The sequence below is a fragment of the Eulemur rufifrons genome, chromosome 5, assembly GCF_041146395.1.
Source record: "Eulemur rufifrons isolate Redbay chromosome 5, OSU_ERuf_1, whole genome shotgun sequence".
Classification (NCBI taxonomy): domain Eukaryota; kingdom Metazoa; phylum Chordata; class Mammalia; order Primates; family Lemuridae; genus Eulemur; species Eulemur rufifrons.
Genome location: NC_090987.1, coordinates 50,427,189 through 50,443,390, shown reverse-complemented (window position 1 = coordinate 50,443,390; position 16,202 = coordinate 50,427,189). Strand labels below are relative to the sequence as shown.

The following is a 16,202-nucleotide window of genomic DNA, read 5'->3' as shown; positions in this document are numbered from 1 at the left end:
TTTTCTTCTGTGAGATAAAGTTTTCCATCCATTAAAAAACAGCAAGCGTCCCCAATAGTGGGACAATCTGACATGAGAAGCCTCCTGAAGCGAAGGAATAAGAAGTAGATATATCACCTATGTAGCATTCTGGCCAAAAATATTTAATCTGAATTTAAGGGAAATATCAGGCAAATGTAGAATGTTGCACATTTTACAAGACAAGCTGGCCTGAATGCTTCATAGAAGTCAATGTCATGAAAAGCAAACAAAAGGCAGGAAGATTTCTCTAGAATCTAGATTGAGAGGAAAGAGATAAAACAGCCAAATGCAATACATGAGCCTTGGCTGGATCCTAGATTATGGGGAAAACATCTTTAAGAGAGATTTTAAGGATAATCGCAGAAATTTAAATTTGGACTATATGTAAGATATTACTGAATCAAATTAATTTTCTAGGTATGATAATGGTATCCTCACTATGGACTTATTCTTAGGAGATGCACACCGGAGTTTTAGGGGCGAGGGGTCAGGCTGTCTTTCCCTTACTTGCATATGGCCCCACCCAGCCCGCCCCACAGCACTCATCACAGTACTGGCCCCTCAACCTCTAATTCTCCCAAGAATAAGAGGCCGATTACAGAGGTCCCAAGGAGAAAAGTGTATGTCCCTGCAATTCCCACACTACCCCCACAACAAACCAAAAGGCTAATAGAGTGTTCTGTCGACCTGCAATTGCCCTAAATGGAAATCCTAACTATTTTTCTAAATGATGTGATCCAGTATTATCAAAACCACATCTAGGGCTGGGTGCAGTGGCTCACACCTGTAATCCTAGCACTCTGGGAGGCCGAGGCAGGAGGATGGCTTGAAGTCAGGAGTTTGAGACCAGCCTGAGCAAGAGTGAGACCCCTGTCTCTACTAAAAATAGAAAGAAATTAGGTGGACAACTAAAGATACATATAGAAAAAATTAGCCGGGCATGGTGGCACATGCCTGTAGTCTCAGCTACTCGGGAGGCTGAGGCCGGAGGATCGCTTGAGCCCAGGAGTTTGAGGTTGCTGTGAGCTAGGCTGACGCCACCGCACTCTAGCCCAGGCAACAGAGCAAGACTCTGTCTCAAAAAACAAACAAACAAACAAACAAAAAACAAAAAAACCACATCTATTACTTTGTTTCTTTAAAAGTGCTTAAAATATACATCCTAGACTACTGATTAGAGCAAATACATTCCAAAAATGTTAATACCTTTATTATTTTTCCCATTATAAAAGCAATATATACCTCACAAAAAAGAAATTCAAAAAATGAAAATGAAGGAAATAAAAATCAACCATGTCTTACCACCTAGCCCAGTCTCTGCTAGTAAGTTGGTATATGCCCTCCCAATTATTTTTATGCCACTTTTTTTATGGGTTCATTCATTCAGTTCTTTTTTCCCTTTTATTTTTAGTTGATACACAATAATTGTACATATTTATGGGATACAGAGTAATATTTCCATACATGTTTGCAATTGAGTAATGATCAAATCAGAGTAATTAGCAAATTTATAACCTCAGACACTTATCATCTCTTTGTGTTTGGAACATTCAAAATGCTCTCTTCTAGCTACTTGAAAATATACAATACATAATAAATTGCTAACTATAGTCACCATAGTGTGCTATAAAACACTAGAGCTTATTTCTCCTATCTAGTTATAATTTTGTGTCAGTTAACAATCTTCTCCCTATCCTTCTTTCTCCTGCCCTTTCCAGACTCTAGTAACCAGCATTCTACTCTCTACTCTGTGAGATCAACATTTTTAGCTTCCGTGTAAGAGTGAAAACAGGCAGTATTGATCTTACTGCACTGAGCTTATTTCACTTAACATAATGTCCTCCAGCCTTGTCCATGTTGCCACAAATGACAAGATGTCTTTCTTTTTGTGGCTGAATAGTATTCCAGGGTGTATTCTTTATGCACTGGTGGACACTTTGGTTGATTCCATGTCTTGGCTATTGTGAATCGAGCTGCAATAAACACAGGGATGCCAGTATTACTGTGATATACTGATTTCTTTTCCTTTAGATAAATATCCAGTAGTGAAACCACTGGATTGTATGGTTGCTCTAATTTTCAGGTTTTTTTAGAAACCTCCATGCTGTTTTCCATAATGGCTGTACTAATTTACACAGTGCTTAATTTACCAACAGTGTACGAGAGTTCTCTTTTCTCCACGTCCTTGACAGTGTTTTTTTTTTTTTATGTATTTTGATGATAGCCATTTTAATTGGGGTAAGATATATCCTTGTGGTTTTGATTTGCATTTCCCTGATGATTAGTGACAGTGAGCACTTTCCATATGCTTCTTGGCCATTTTTATGTCTTCTTTTGAGAAGTGTCTAGTCAGATCCTTTGCTCATTTTTTAATCAGATTATTTATTTTTTTGCTATTGAGTTTGAGTTCCTTGTATATTCTGGATATTAGTCCCTTGTATTTCTAAGTTCAGTTTGAAAGTCATGAATAGTAAAGTAGCCTTTTCAAGAAACGTCAAATAATTGAATATCTTAGAATCCAAAGATAGCTGGTCATTTCCAAACATCCTGGTATCTTCGATATATATCATGTCATGAGTTTTAATATTTTGACTTATAGTTGTTCTGTAGTACGAAACATCAAAAGCTGATCTTGGAGAACTAAAGGCAGAGTTATTCCTTGTATGAGTCCTCTGATGTTCTACAGTTTTGACCCTTGCGTAACAGTCTCAGCATGCACACTACATTGGTGTGGTTCCATCAAAAATGTCTATTTTGATGTCTAGTGGGTTATGAAACCTGGATAAAGCCTATGCCACATACATTACAGTTATATGATTTCTCTCCAGTACGGACTCTCTGATGTCAATTAATGCTTGAACTCATGATGAAGGGTTTGCTATACTCATTGTGTCTGTAAGGATTCTCTCAAGGATGAATTCTCTGATGTTGTGCAAGGAGTGAATTGTGACTGAAGACTTTCCCACGCTCGTTATAATTTTAAGGTTTCTCTCTGGTAAGAACTTTCTGATGAAGTGCAAGGTTTGATTTTTTGACTAATGACCTTGCCACATAAATCACACTTATATCGTTTCTCTCTAGAATGGATTATCTGATGTATAGTGCAATGAGAGGCATAATTAAAGACTTTGCCACACTCATTATATTTCTAAGGTTTTTCCTTGATGTGCCTTCTGTTCTTGTATAATGAAGAATAAATGAAAACAGTCTCATATTTATTAGAAATATGGGTTTTGAGCCTAGAAGTAATTCTCCGGGGTGGTGAAACTAAGGAACCATCATTGATAGATTTCTCAAAGTGATTACATTCGTAAATTTTCCCTTCAGCTTGAAATAGTTGCAGCTCAGGCAGCTGTGATACAAAGCTTGATCGAAGCTGACTTTTAATAGGCATGTGACCTGCATCCTTTCATGTTGCCTCTCATGTCGGTCCTTCTACCAGAAAGATTTTCTTTTCTGGTCATAGGCACTCTTGTAACGTCTTTCATCATCTCTCCACTGACACTCAAAGTCCTGGCTATTTTTCCAGATTACCCTGAAGCAAAAGTCTTCAATGTCATTGCTTTCATGTCTTTCCAATGACACTGTGTGGAATACTTATCATGTGTTACTTTTCCCTTTTGGGAGTAATTCCTTGATCACACATTTAGGAAAGATACCTTTCACAGAGAAGGAAGCAGAGAGTTAGTTCCCAGAAACCAGATGAGAGTTGCCCCTCACGATGGGGGCTTTGCATTTATTTCTGTTTGAGCTGCAGCATCACTGTGATCACGTCTCTGATACATTCCCACCCTTTTGATGTTTTTGCTATTTTCATTTGGCTCTCCACCGCCTAGGGCTCTTCCCCCTGTGGCAACGTGAAGATAACATTCAGGTCAGGAGACAGTTTCCTGCCAGGAAGACCAGGTTCCTGTACTTCTCCAACATCACATCCCTGTAGAAAGTGCTCTGAGCAAGGTCCAGGCGTGCCCACTGTCCTGAGAGGATGCTATGGCCACATCCCTAAAAGTCGAGCGTCCCTGAGTAAGAGCCATTCCCGACTCCTCCTCTTTCCTCTTCCTCCTCTTCCAGGCTTCTTCCTCAAGCAACAGGCATCTTTAAGTCAATCGCGCTGCAGGGTGATTTCTCCATGAGATCTGCTTCCAGGTCTGCAGAAAACTATTCTTATACAGCTTTTACCCCAAAACTGATCATACTTTACATAAATTTTGTTTTTCCTCCACTTTACATATCATGGACATTTTTCATTTCTATGAATACAGATCAATATCATTATCTAAAATGACTGAATATTATACACCATGTTATAGACTTATTCGCTGCCCCATTGATGGACGTTTTGGTTACCTGTTTTTCCCTATTATGACAATCATTCAGTGAATATCCTTGTACTCACATTTTTACGTTCTTGTACAACTATTTCCCTAGACTTAATTTTTTAAAAATAGATATGCTCCACCTTGGCTGTATTTGCCAAACTTAGGTTGTACCGACATGCCCACAGCAGCATATAAGATGGCCTCTTCCCAACCATTATTAATTTCTCAAATCTTTTCCAATATGATAGGTAGAAAATGATATCTCATACTGTTTTTATTATGCTTGTTAGAAGCTTAAACATCATTTTAAGGTTTATTAGTCACTTGTATTTTTCTTTTGTAAATCTCTAGCTCATGCCCTTCGCCCACTTGTCAATTAGGGTGTTTATCCTTTTCTTTTTCATTTCTTGAGTATTTTATACTAAACTATTATAATACTACATTTTAAATAACAGTTTTGCAATCTAACATTTGCTCTTTAACTTTGTTCATGGATTTTTTTTTCCATAAAAGCACTTGGAAATTTTATGTAGACAACTATATCAATATTTTGTTTTTGTGTGTTTATTTTATTTTTACTTTGATGCTAGCCAGATTTTCATTCATTCTTCAATATATTCTAGGCACTTGGATAAATAACATCAATTCTGCCTTTAAAAAGTTTGCCTTAAGCTTACAAAACAAAGTTCATGCCTTTAAAATCTTGGAATCATAGAGCTGCAAAAAATATCGAATATCCAGTCCAACCCTTTCATTGTACAGATAAAAGGGGAAAAAACTCCTGAGTCCTAAAAGACTGCCTGTTCCTGATCAAAGAGGAGTCTAGAGGCACAATCAGGAATGGAGTCCAGAGGCCCTCACTGCCCATCGGAATTAAATGAGCACTCAAAGCCTCTTGGCTCCCTCACCTGTGCAGTGGGGCCAGTACCTACTCTGCATCGCACAGAGGGTGGCTATAAGGCCAAGGAAATGGGTACCTGTGAAATCCCCCTTGATACGCAGTGAGCTGTGAGGAACAGCTTTGGTAACAGCAGTGATGCACACAGACACACACCCTCCTGTGTCCCTGATTTCTTGCCACTAGGGATAAGACTATCAATATTTCAAATGAGGACTATGACAATCATTGCTTTTTTGGCTGATTGAGGTTTGTTTCGTTTTTTTACAGTCTCTTTGCTAGGCTTCCATCGTAAGAGCCTTGGCCCGTCTTTTCTTCTGTACAGATTACCTTCTGGAGTGCTGGAGGGGGCACACTGGCAGTGCCGAACTGACTTCGTTACCTGTGGAAACCAAAATCTGGCAGAGAAGAAACACGATTTCCTTGCAAAAGTTGAAATAGAGAGACACACAAACACACACATTCAAGATGTCAACACAATCTGCTTGAATAGCAGAGCCAAGATTTTTCAGTGTGAGTCACAGAGGCCACAAGAATTAACTCTTTTAATACTAAAAGAACGACACAGCACTTTATAGCTGACGGCCTTTTCCCAATGGTAGTGTGATTCCAGCAGGAAGAACAAGGGTGGGCTCTGAGAGTGGACTCACTTGGTCTGAGTCATAAGTTTGCTGCTCAGGGCTGTTGTGCACCTGACAAGTCACCTAAATGGCTCTGACCCTGGGGAGGCCACTGGGATTACTGTGAAAACGCACTTGGGCCAGCCAGGGGAATGAACTAGAATGTCCACGGGACCAGACAGGACTTACAAATGCACGAGGCAGGCTAGATGTGAAAGTAACACTGATGAAATAATAGTAACGACAACTAGTGGCAATGACAGGAAGTGGAGGGAGCTCACCCGTGTGGAGCAGCCGTGGCTCAGTCCAGCAGGCTACCGCCACGTGGGCATGTGCACCCGGGGCTCCAAATCCACGGAGTTTTTCAAGAAAAGCCAGAAATGCAAGTTTATTATACAAAACTCTCCTGATTCTTCAATATTGGTTTAAAATCTTTAAAGCATTGTGAAAGCTAAACAAAATAAATCTATAAGCCAGATTCTCAGACCACTGAAGCTACCAGCTTTGGGAAATGCACTCAAGCTTTTTTTTTTTTAACTATTCCATTTATGCCATCTTCCAAGAAATCTGTACATGTCACTTAGAAACTGTCCCTACTAGCTTTATTTTTCTGAAACTGGGGTTTGAAAACATTTTCTCAAAATTCCAGAGGAGAAATTTTGAGTAATTTTAAAATTGGGAAATTAAACTGTATCAGGAAAAGACAATTCATAAGGACAGTGGAGCTCAGCTTGTCCACTCCAGAGGAGAAGCCAGACAGGAAGCAGAGAGCAGAGCCGCACAGCCCCGGGCCACGGTCATTGAAAATTGTTTCTGAAGAAACTTTAAGGGATGAGAAAATGCTTACATGTGAAGTTTAGAGGAAAAGAACAGAATTCAAAATCATACATACAAATTTTTTAAAGATAATACCCAAAGCTGGACAACATTTCTGAAAAACAACTTGGCAATATCCATCAGGAGCCTTAAATATGTTCTTATTCTGCGACTAAATTATTCCATTACTAACAATTAAACCTAAAGAAATAATCAGAGATATACACAAGTATCTATGCCCAAGGATGTACATCATAACATTATTTATAAGTAAAAAAGTTTTAAACAACCTAAACACCATAAACAGAAAATGCAGCCATTAAAGATCATTGTTTTTAAAGACTATTTACTGGCATAAAATTTACAATATGATGCCGAATAAAATACAGACACACGTACACACAGCTGTACACACACATATACAAGAAAGAGGATGAAGAAAATATACCAAATGTTTGGTATTACAGTTACCTCTGAGAGAGAGATTAGAGGTAATTTTTCTACTTGTCTTCATGGTTTTCTTCATTTTCAATGGTTTATGATGAATATATAATACTTTTATAATCATAAAAAATATTATTTTCATGTTTTTGAATATTGTGTGACATTATGAGAAAATATTTGAAATATATTGAGTAGACAACACAAGGTAAAAAACTGTATATACACTACGATTCCTATTTTTATAAATTCTGTGTTGGGGGATTTTTTTGAGTGCACATGAACTTTTATAATCGGAAAAATTAGAGTTTAATCTTGACTCAGTCAAGGAAATGCACAGACAGCCATGAAAAAGAATAAGGAAGACCTACACAGACTGGGAATGTACGCTGTAGCATGTTAGGTATAGTGTGATAGCTTCCATTTGTATAAATTATCTATTTGTATAACTGCATATCCATAAAAAATACTTACAAGAAATATGCTAACCCTTGTGGAAAGCAATGTGGAGATACCTTAAACAGATTCAAGTAGACCTACCATTCGATCCAGCAATCCCATTATTGGGCATCTACCCAGAAGAACAAAAGTCATTCTATAAAAAAGACACCTGCACCCGAATGTTTATAGCAGCACAATTCACAATCGCAAAGATGTGGAAACAACCCAAATGCCCATCAATTCATGAATGGATTAGCAAAATGTGGTATATGTATACCATGGAATATTACTCAGCTATTAGAAATAATGGCGATATGGCATCTCTTTGGTTCTCCTGGAGAGAGCTGGAACCCATTCTATTAAGTGAAGTATCCCAAGAATGGAAAAATAAGCACCACATGTACTCACCAGCAAACTGGTTTCCCTGAGTGCACATTTGGGAATAACACCAATTGAGTATCAGACAGAGGTGGGGGCTGGAGGAAGGGACGGGTGTATACCTACTTGATGAGTGCAATGTGCACTGCCTGGGGAATGGACACGCTTGAAGTTCTGACTTGGGGGGGGATGGGGTGGGGGGAGGGGATGGGTGCATACCTACATGATGAGTGCGATGTGCACTGTCTAGGGAATGGACACAACTGAAGCTCAGACTCGGGGGGGATGGGGAGGCATGGGCAATATATATAACCTGAACTTTTGTACCCCCATAATGAGCTGAAAAAAAAATGCGCTAAACATGCACTTTGGACTCTAAATATTGGTTAGAGAAATTGGAGACTATGGGATTGGTGAGCTAGTAAAATTCTCTGACTTCAATTTTTATTTTATATATTTCTACATAGTCTGAATTTTTTCATAATGAGTACTATACTTTTTAAAACTAAGACATAATTTTTTAATGACTTGGTTTTCTTTTTCAGAGCAGTTTTAGGATTATAGAAAAATTAGCAGACTGTACAGAGAGTTTCCATATACAGTTGACCCTTGAACAACACGGTTTGCACTGTGTGAGTCCACTTAGGCACGGATTTTCTTCCACCTCTGCCACCTTGAGACAGCAAGACCAACCCCTCCTTTCCCTCCTCTTCCTCACCCTGCTCAGTGTAAAGACTATGAGGGTGAAGACCTTTATGATGAGCCCCTAAGTAACATTTTCTTTCCTCTAGCTTTATTGTAAGAATACAGCATATAATACATGTAACATACAAAATATGTGCTGATCGATTGTTTATGTTATGGCTAAGGCTTCCAGTCAACAGTAGGATATTAGTAGTTATGTTTCGGGGCAATCAAAAGTTACACATGGTTTTTCAAATGTGCAGGGGTTGGTGCCCCTAACCCCCACGTTGTTCAAGGGTCAACTATAATATGTAATTTTTTCAAAACCCAAAACCATCAAAATGTATTTACTAGACAAAGTAAATGTCTAGTGCTAAATGTGTCTTAGATTTTGGATTTTTTTCAGATTTTGGACTATTTGCATTATACTTACCTAGTTGAGCATCCCAAATCCGAAATTCCAAGATCCAAAATGCTCCAATTAGCATTTCCTTTCAGCACAACCTTTGAAAGTCATGTCAGCACTCAAAAAGTTTCAGATTTTGGAGCATTTTGGATTTCGGATTTTTGATTAGGGATGCCCAACTTGCACAGCAAGTAGCCTTGGAAGAGAGAGAGAGTTTCCCTCTGAAGCTAAGAACAGACATGCTGCTCACTGCCCAGAAAAAACAATTTGGGTTCCCTCAGCTCAGGGCTCCACTCCTATAATGAAACCCACTGCATGTGAGGTGCCATCTGACTCTTATGTCAGCGTACGGGAAATCTGGACTCAAGGAACTGACACAAAATACTAATCCTCTGGCTACTGCCACAGCCTCAGTCTTGCCACAGCCTCAGTCTTGACCCAGGAGTCTCACATGGTTGCCGGCATCCGTGTAACTGAGGCAGGCTATCAAGTTATGACTGTTAACTTGTTAACAAGTTGCAGGCTACAAACAGGGTAAAATCTCAGACCCTTTATTATAATTCTCGAAACATTTTTTTGTGATCACGTTTCTTTAAGCCATTTCTTAACTACAACATGCGGTAGATTTTTTTCTGCCCACACAGCTCCAACCACTGGCCTATCAAACAAGTACTCCTGAGAGTCTACTTATTCCCCACCATGAATCTTCTCCACTTCTGATACAGACCATCTCCCCCATCCTCAACGATCCCAGAGATTTCCCAAAATATACAGACATGTTGTTTCCCTTCTAAGGAAAACAAACCATTCTCTAGTTTAGAGAATGGTATCTTCAGGGTGAAAAACAAGCCAGGCCAAGTTCTAAGAGTGTAAAACCAAGCACCTGCAAAACAGCCCAGCAAACGCACATCTGGCCAAAGAGTCCAGAGGAAAAGGGAGGTGGGTAGGAAGAGGCTTCTGCATTCCCAGGTCGGGAGCTTGGAGTTGAACAATCCACCTCCACCCCTCCCCATGCATAAGAGTGGGAATGCTGACATTAGATTCACCCAGAAAAGGAAAATCAATCTGCTCCACAGACTGTCCTGACTGCTCTGATGTACGGGGGACAGCGTTTCCAGGGTTTACCAGGCAACTTAAAGCAAGAGCATCAGAGACTCGCCCTGTGTATCATCTTCTGTCTGGAAATAAAGCCAACATGATTTGCAGAATAATGCTCTCCAAGGTCAAGGAAGTGGCCTTGGGCAGCGGCATGAGGAAAGTTGGCTGAGACCTAAGCCTAGACATATACTCGAAGGGCCCTGAATTTCTGTCCAAGTCGACAGTTGGGATTGATTCTCACTGGCTGGGATGAGAACTGTGGCCCTGCCTGAGGCTCAGGCACAAAGTGACCTCTTTGCGTGCCCTGAAACGAAGCAGCGTGAAGAACAACAACACACAGGAACTTACCCAATGGTAGGGCTGATGTTGTGGTCAAAGTGATCCTGGACAAATCGACACACAATGCTTGATTTCCCAACCCCGGTGTCCTAGAAAAGAATGAGATACAGCTGTGAAGATCACAAGTGCCAGCTCTTACCTGACAGAGACATATAACCAGAAGACAGCAGTAGGAATTTCTGGTTGATGGGACTTGGGGAGGGGATGGGAGGATATTTCTTCTATTTCTTACCAATATTTTCTATAATGAAATTGCATTACTTTCTTAGAAAAGAAGTATGGTCAAAAAGTTTTAGAAACATGTCCCACATATATATGATAATTAATCTTGAATGAGCATATTCACAAAACATGTATTTCCAAAAATTCAGAAACTTTGGGAGGGATCTAGAGAAGTATGTTAACACACTACGCTGTTTTGGTAGAAAGAGAATTAATGTGATTAACCTTAACACCCAAAATACACATGATTTATTTGTCTAGGTGTCACCCTGTAAGACCTACAAATTCTAATTTCCACATTTCTAACATTTTCTCCTTAGAATCTGATGGTTGGATAATAACCTCCAAATTTTGCTTAATTATATAGAGATCGTGTCCCAGATCTTTTCTTTCTGTTAAATAATTGTTTAAAGCTGATTAGTGTAAGGATCCAGTTCCACATTGGAAATTGAACACATGTGTTTATATCCACTCCCTTCCAAAATCCCTGTAAAATGGCTTAAGAAATAAAAGACACAAATTTACAAGGTCAAAGAGATAGGAGAAAAGACAACACCAGAGAAGGGATATCAGTAAAATTCAGGAGGACGAATGGTCCCTGAGAATGAAGACGCTCAAACCAAAGTGCCCGCAGGGCAGGGAGCCAAGGAGAAGTCAATTCATGCCGCAGAATCCCGAAAGATATCAAGAACTGGAGGACGAGGCCAAAAACTGCATCAGTTGAAAGGCTGCACAAAAACATACCCTGGGAGCCCTAGGCCACATAGGGGACAGCCTCCCAAGTCCCAGGAGGAGATGGGAGGTTTATACCCCAGGAAACCTGCATCAGACAGCAGCTGGGCTTGGGGACATGAGGCATAGCTATGGGAGGGGGCAGGTGCTGGTCACCCTGCACAGGCAGAAGCTATGAGGGTTCCCTTCCAGGCAGAGAAAAAAACCCTACAGTTCCTAATATTTGGGGTCCTCCAACTAAAGGCCACATGTACACCAGTCAACAAGCCCCAGTACAAACAGAGCTTTCAATTTGCATCTTAATCTTTTTTTTTTTTTTTTTTTTTTTTTTTGTTGAGACAGAGTCTCACTTTGTTGCCCAGGCTAGAGTGAGTGCCGTGGCGTCAGCTTAGCTCACAGCAACCTCAGACTCCTCGGCTTAAGCGATCCTACTGCCTCAGCCTCCCGAGTAGCTGGGACTACAGGCATGCGCCACTATGCCCGGCTAATTTTTTCTATATAGATTTTTTTAGTTGTCCATATAATGTCTTTCTATTTTTAGTAGAGACGGGGTCTCGCTCAGGCTGGTCTCGAACTCCTGACCTTGAGCAATCCACCCGCCTCGGCCTCCCAGAGTGCTAGGATTACAGGCGTGAGCCACCGCGCCCGGCCTGCATCTTAATCTTTTAAAAATAAACAGCTAAGAAATACCTAGAAATTAAAAATATGATGTGGAAATTAAAATTTCTAGGAGTTAGAAGATAAAGGCAAGAAATTGCCCGGAAGGTGGAGCAAATCCACAGCCCTCAGTTGCTCACGGCTGCTCTTCTGCAAGCCAGGAAGACGCAGTGGTCTAAGACTTTGTCAACACCGAGACGTCATTGTTCTATATTCTTAATTGAAAGACTCATGGAGACATTTTTAGATCTTTCAAACAAAAAGGAAACAAGACATATTTATTGTGAGAAGGAAAAAATACTGATCCGGTTCTGTTATGTTAAAGGTATAACTTTAAAAGCCAAAAGATCAAGGACAAAATGCTGAAATTCAGAGGCATGTGTTTTTCTTCAGATATCGAAATATAAATGAAATTTGAAATACCAGCCAGCAGTCGGAAACATTTTCACCCCTTTTTGATCCTGTCCCCCAAACAGAGGACAATCCCAGCAAACCTGGGGCAACAGGGGAAATAGCCTGTAATGCTCCTTGGAAAATCCTCTTCCAGAAGTGTCACCTCCCAGGGAGAGCAGGCTAATCCTGAGCCCTCACAAAACACAGCGCCAAGGCTGCTGTTTATCTGCAGTGTACAAATCAATGCTCAGAGTTCAAAGAGGTGACGGCAGAATTAAAACATCAGCTCATGAGATCGCAATCAATGCCGCTGCTATTTCTGAGCTGCACCTTCAGTATGGATTCTGGCTCATGTTCCCCCACAGTCCCCAAACCGCAGCTCAGTTCTTTCCATCTCAGTTGTTTTCAAGGCCCCCTGTGGATGAGCAGATCCTGGCCACACTTGAGCCCACACAACCCCCGAGAGATTGGAAACTGAGGGACCGTGACATCCTCCCCTGCCCTTGAAGGTTAGGAAGATGCCCTCTGCAGGAGGCAGCACTCCTTCATGAGCCCAGCTGTTTCCGACAAACTGCTGCGTAGACAGGGTGGGGACCTCTCCCAACACTGACCATGCTCATTTCTATATTTCTCCATCGCAGCTTAGGAATTCTCGGCCGGGCGCGGTGGCTCACGCCTGTAATCCTAGCACTCTGGGAGGCCGAGGCGGGTGGATCGCTCGAGGTCAGGAGTTCGAGACCAGCCTGAGCAAGAGCGAGACCCCGTCTCTACTAAAAATAGAAAGACATTATATGAACAACTAAAAATCTATATAGAAAAAAATTAGCCGGGCATAGTGGCGCATGCCTGTAGTCCCAGCTACTCGGGAGGCTGAGGCAGTAGGATCGCTTAAGCCGAGGAGTCTGAGGTTGCTGTGAGCTAAGCTGACGCCACGGCACTCACCCTAGCCTGGGCAACAAAGTGAGACTCTGTCTCAACAACAAAAAAAAAAGCTTAGGAATTCTCTTTCTCAGGGCTTTTCCATTCATTCGTTTACTCATTCATTCATTCATTCATTCTTCTCTGGCCCCACAAGCGCTCACCAAGGCCTCCCTTCCCCACGCAAACAGTAGGTTAGACCCACTGATGGGGAGATGACGTGCCACCCTCCCTGGCCTCCGGGAGTTCCAGCACAGTGCCAGGCACCCGGCAGGGGAAGTGTCAGGACACAGAGGCAGGGCAGGGCAGGGCAGGGCAGGGCTGCCCTCTGTAGCTAACCCAGGCACCCCGAGCTCAGGAGGCAACTTCTCACTGCCCAAGCTTTGTTCTTTTTTTGCCTTCCTTGGTATCCTTTCAGCTCATACCCAGCCTCACTCTACATCAGAACCATGAAACTGCTTCTTGGAAATGCCTCTAGCTCCTCCCAGCCCCGGGCCCTTCCTCCTCTAGGTTACAAGGCTGCGGGGGCACAGGGCTCTGACTACATGGTGCACCTGCCCGGCTGGAACAAAGCATGGCTTTGGAGTCCAACTGTTTACTCCACCCAAGGGCTCTGCTCAAAACAACAGACCCCAAGTGCCCAAAGCAACCCTACCAATCCTGCAAGGCCAACCCTCAAAATGCTCTTGAAGGTGAAAAATTAAAAAGCCATCTGACAACGATTCGACTCTACTCGTCATCTACAAAGGGCTCCAGCTTCAACGCCAGCTTGTCCGGACAGTGGGAACTGCAAGCCTGCTCCGGCCTGACTGCCCCACGGATTGACTGTGCAGACAAATGCACGCAGTGTTTCTTTTTTTAAAAAAACAATTCAACTCCACATTTCTCTCTCTTGTGCATTTGATAGGAAAGAAATAACACGCCAAAGGATAGGCAAAGTTTCAGTCTGTCTCAGAAAAGGAAACATTCTTACAAAGAGCAGCACTGAATGCTCTCTGGCCAGGCCTTTGCGACAGCGCTGGGACCTCCCGGGCGCTGCCGTCCCCCGGTCGGCCACCAGGGGCAGCCGCGCCAGCGTTTGCCAAGCGCAGCCCCGCTCAGCGCCGCTTCCCCCGGCACCTCGCTGGGACTGCGGCCCCCGTGACTGTCACTCGTGAAGACAGAGGTGGAAGCAGGGAAGAGAGTAAACCCTCGTGGGTGAAGAAAGAATCTATTAACAGACGGAACGTGAGCAGAGGGTCACAGCTGCCCACCTTCGTTACCGGCCGCCCCCGTGGAGACCCGGCTACGTGTGTCTCTCCATTCCCTGATTCTGGGAACACCGCAGACCCTCTCGTCCCGTCCCCTGGTTTTGCAAGAGGAAACTGTGTGACTTCCTCAAGGTCACACAGCTAGTTGGTAGAAGCAAAACCGAAATTTTTGAGTCCTAGTCAAAAGCTCTCAAGGATCTTACCAGGTTAAATCAACCTCCCTGCTAACTATAAATTTCTTTTTTTTTTTTTTAAGTCCGATTTCTAGAACTCACAAGGAGTACTTTTATCACTGCCTTCTAGTTTCCCCTTGCATAGCTCAAATCACTCAGGAGCCTCGTGTGTTCTGAAGACACAGCAGCTGCTGCTTTGGCAGTAATGAAAGGAGCCGCATGGCTGACTGGCATGGTGGGGGAGGTGAGAATAAAACACATTCCGATGCCACAAACCAGGACTAAAGTTCAGTAAGATCCTCCCTGTGGGCTTATCGCAGTTTCATGCGGCTCATTTGCACAGCAGGCACCAGATCTGTGCTGTGCTGAGACGTCGGCCTGGCTCTGTCTACCCACTGGGAAATGAGTCCCTCATAGGACATTCCTCCCATAGCACAATCCTGAGACCGCTCGCTCACTCGAAGATGACAACCTCTGCTGTTTCCATTGTCACACTTGTTAATCACAGGTTAATCTATAATTATGCAATCAGAAACCACAGACTTTCAGCCGCTGCCACATAAAACCCTGGCACCACCGATCTGTGAACACCAAGCGCTGACATCCTTTTAATTCCTACACTGTTGCAACGGCCTTCAGGTTTCCTATGCCCGGAGACAGAGGATGGTAACTCCTGGGCAAATACATCACCACCACCCAATGCGGCTCTCACGGCAGACATCACCACTCAGCTCAGGACACATTATCCCATTGAACCTGAAAAAGGCCTCGATATCTTTTCAACCCAGCCCTGCGGGGACGCGTTATGACTCAAGGTGGGCACAAGAAGAAACAGCGTCCTCTCCGGCCTCTCCGCTCTTCAGGACTGATGTCCACCGCCCTCCCCCCGACTCCTCCCACTCCCAACTCCCTAAGCACTGCTCCGCAGACCTTTTAGAAACCGTTACAGCTGGTAAAGTGCTTCAGGAAACTAATAAGGAATACACGTTGTTGATAACACTATAAATCAACATGACTCTCATGGAAAGGAAATTACAAACTATAACAAGACCCACAAACTCAGGAATTCCATGCCTAGGAATGTAGTTAAATGAAGGAAAAAAATGAGCACAAAAAAGTTTATTGTAGTATAACTTACAAAAATGAGAAACGGTCTAAATAAAGTAACTATAAGTTAAATAAATTATAGCACATACAGTAGTCTTTTAAATTTTGATTTTATTCCTAACAAAGTGTTACAGAGAGAGAATATGATTTGCCCACAAGGTACACTCTGGAAATGAGCCTGAGGACACGTCCCGTTTGGAACCACCCGATTCATTCCAGCATCTCCCTCTGGTCTCAGGATCAGAGATAACCTTATATGGTGAGGATTTTTCCACTTACTTGTTTTGTT

At 42.3% G+C, this 16,202-nt stretch overlaps 1 protein-coding gene across 1 annotated transcript in view; it reads right to left on the bottom strand.

Annotated features, from left to right (window-relative positions):
- RAB31 (RAB31, member RAS oncogene family) overlaps positions 1-16,202 on the bottom strand; it is a 118,001-nt gene that overhangs the window by 47,475 nt on the left and 54,324 nt on the right. The window contains exon 2 of the mRNA XM_069468272.1: positions 10,471-10,550. Within this exon, the coding sequence (XP_069324373.1) occupies positions 10,471-10,550 (80 nt within the window). The remainder of the gene's footprint in view (positions 1-10,470; positions 10,551-16,202) is intronic.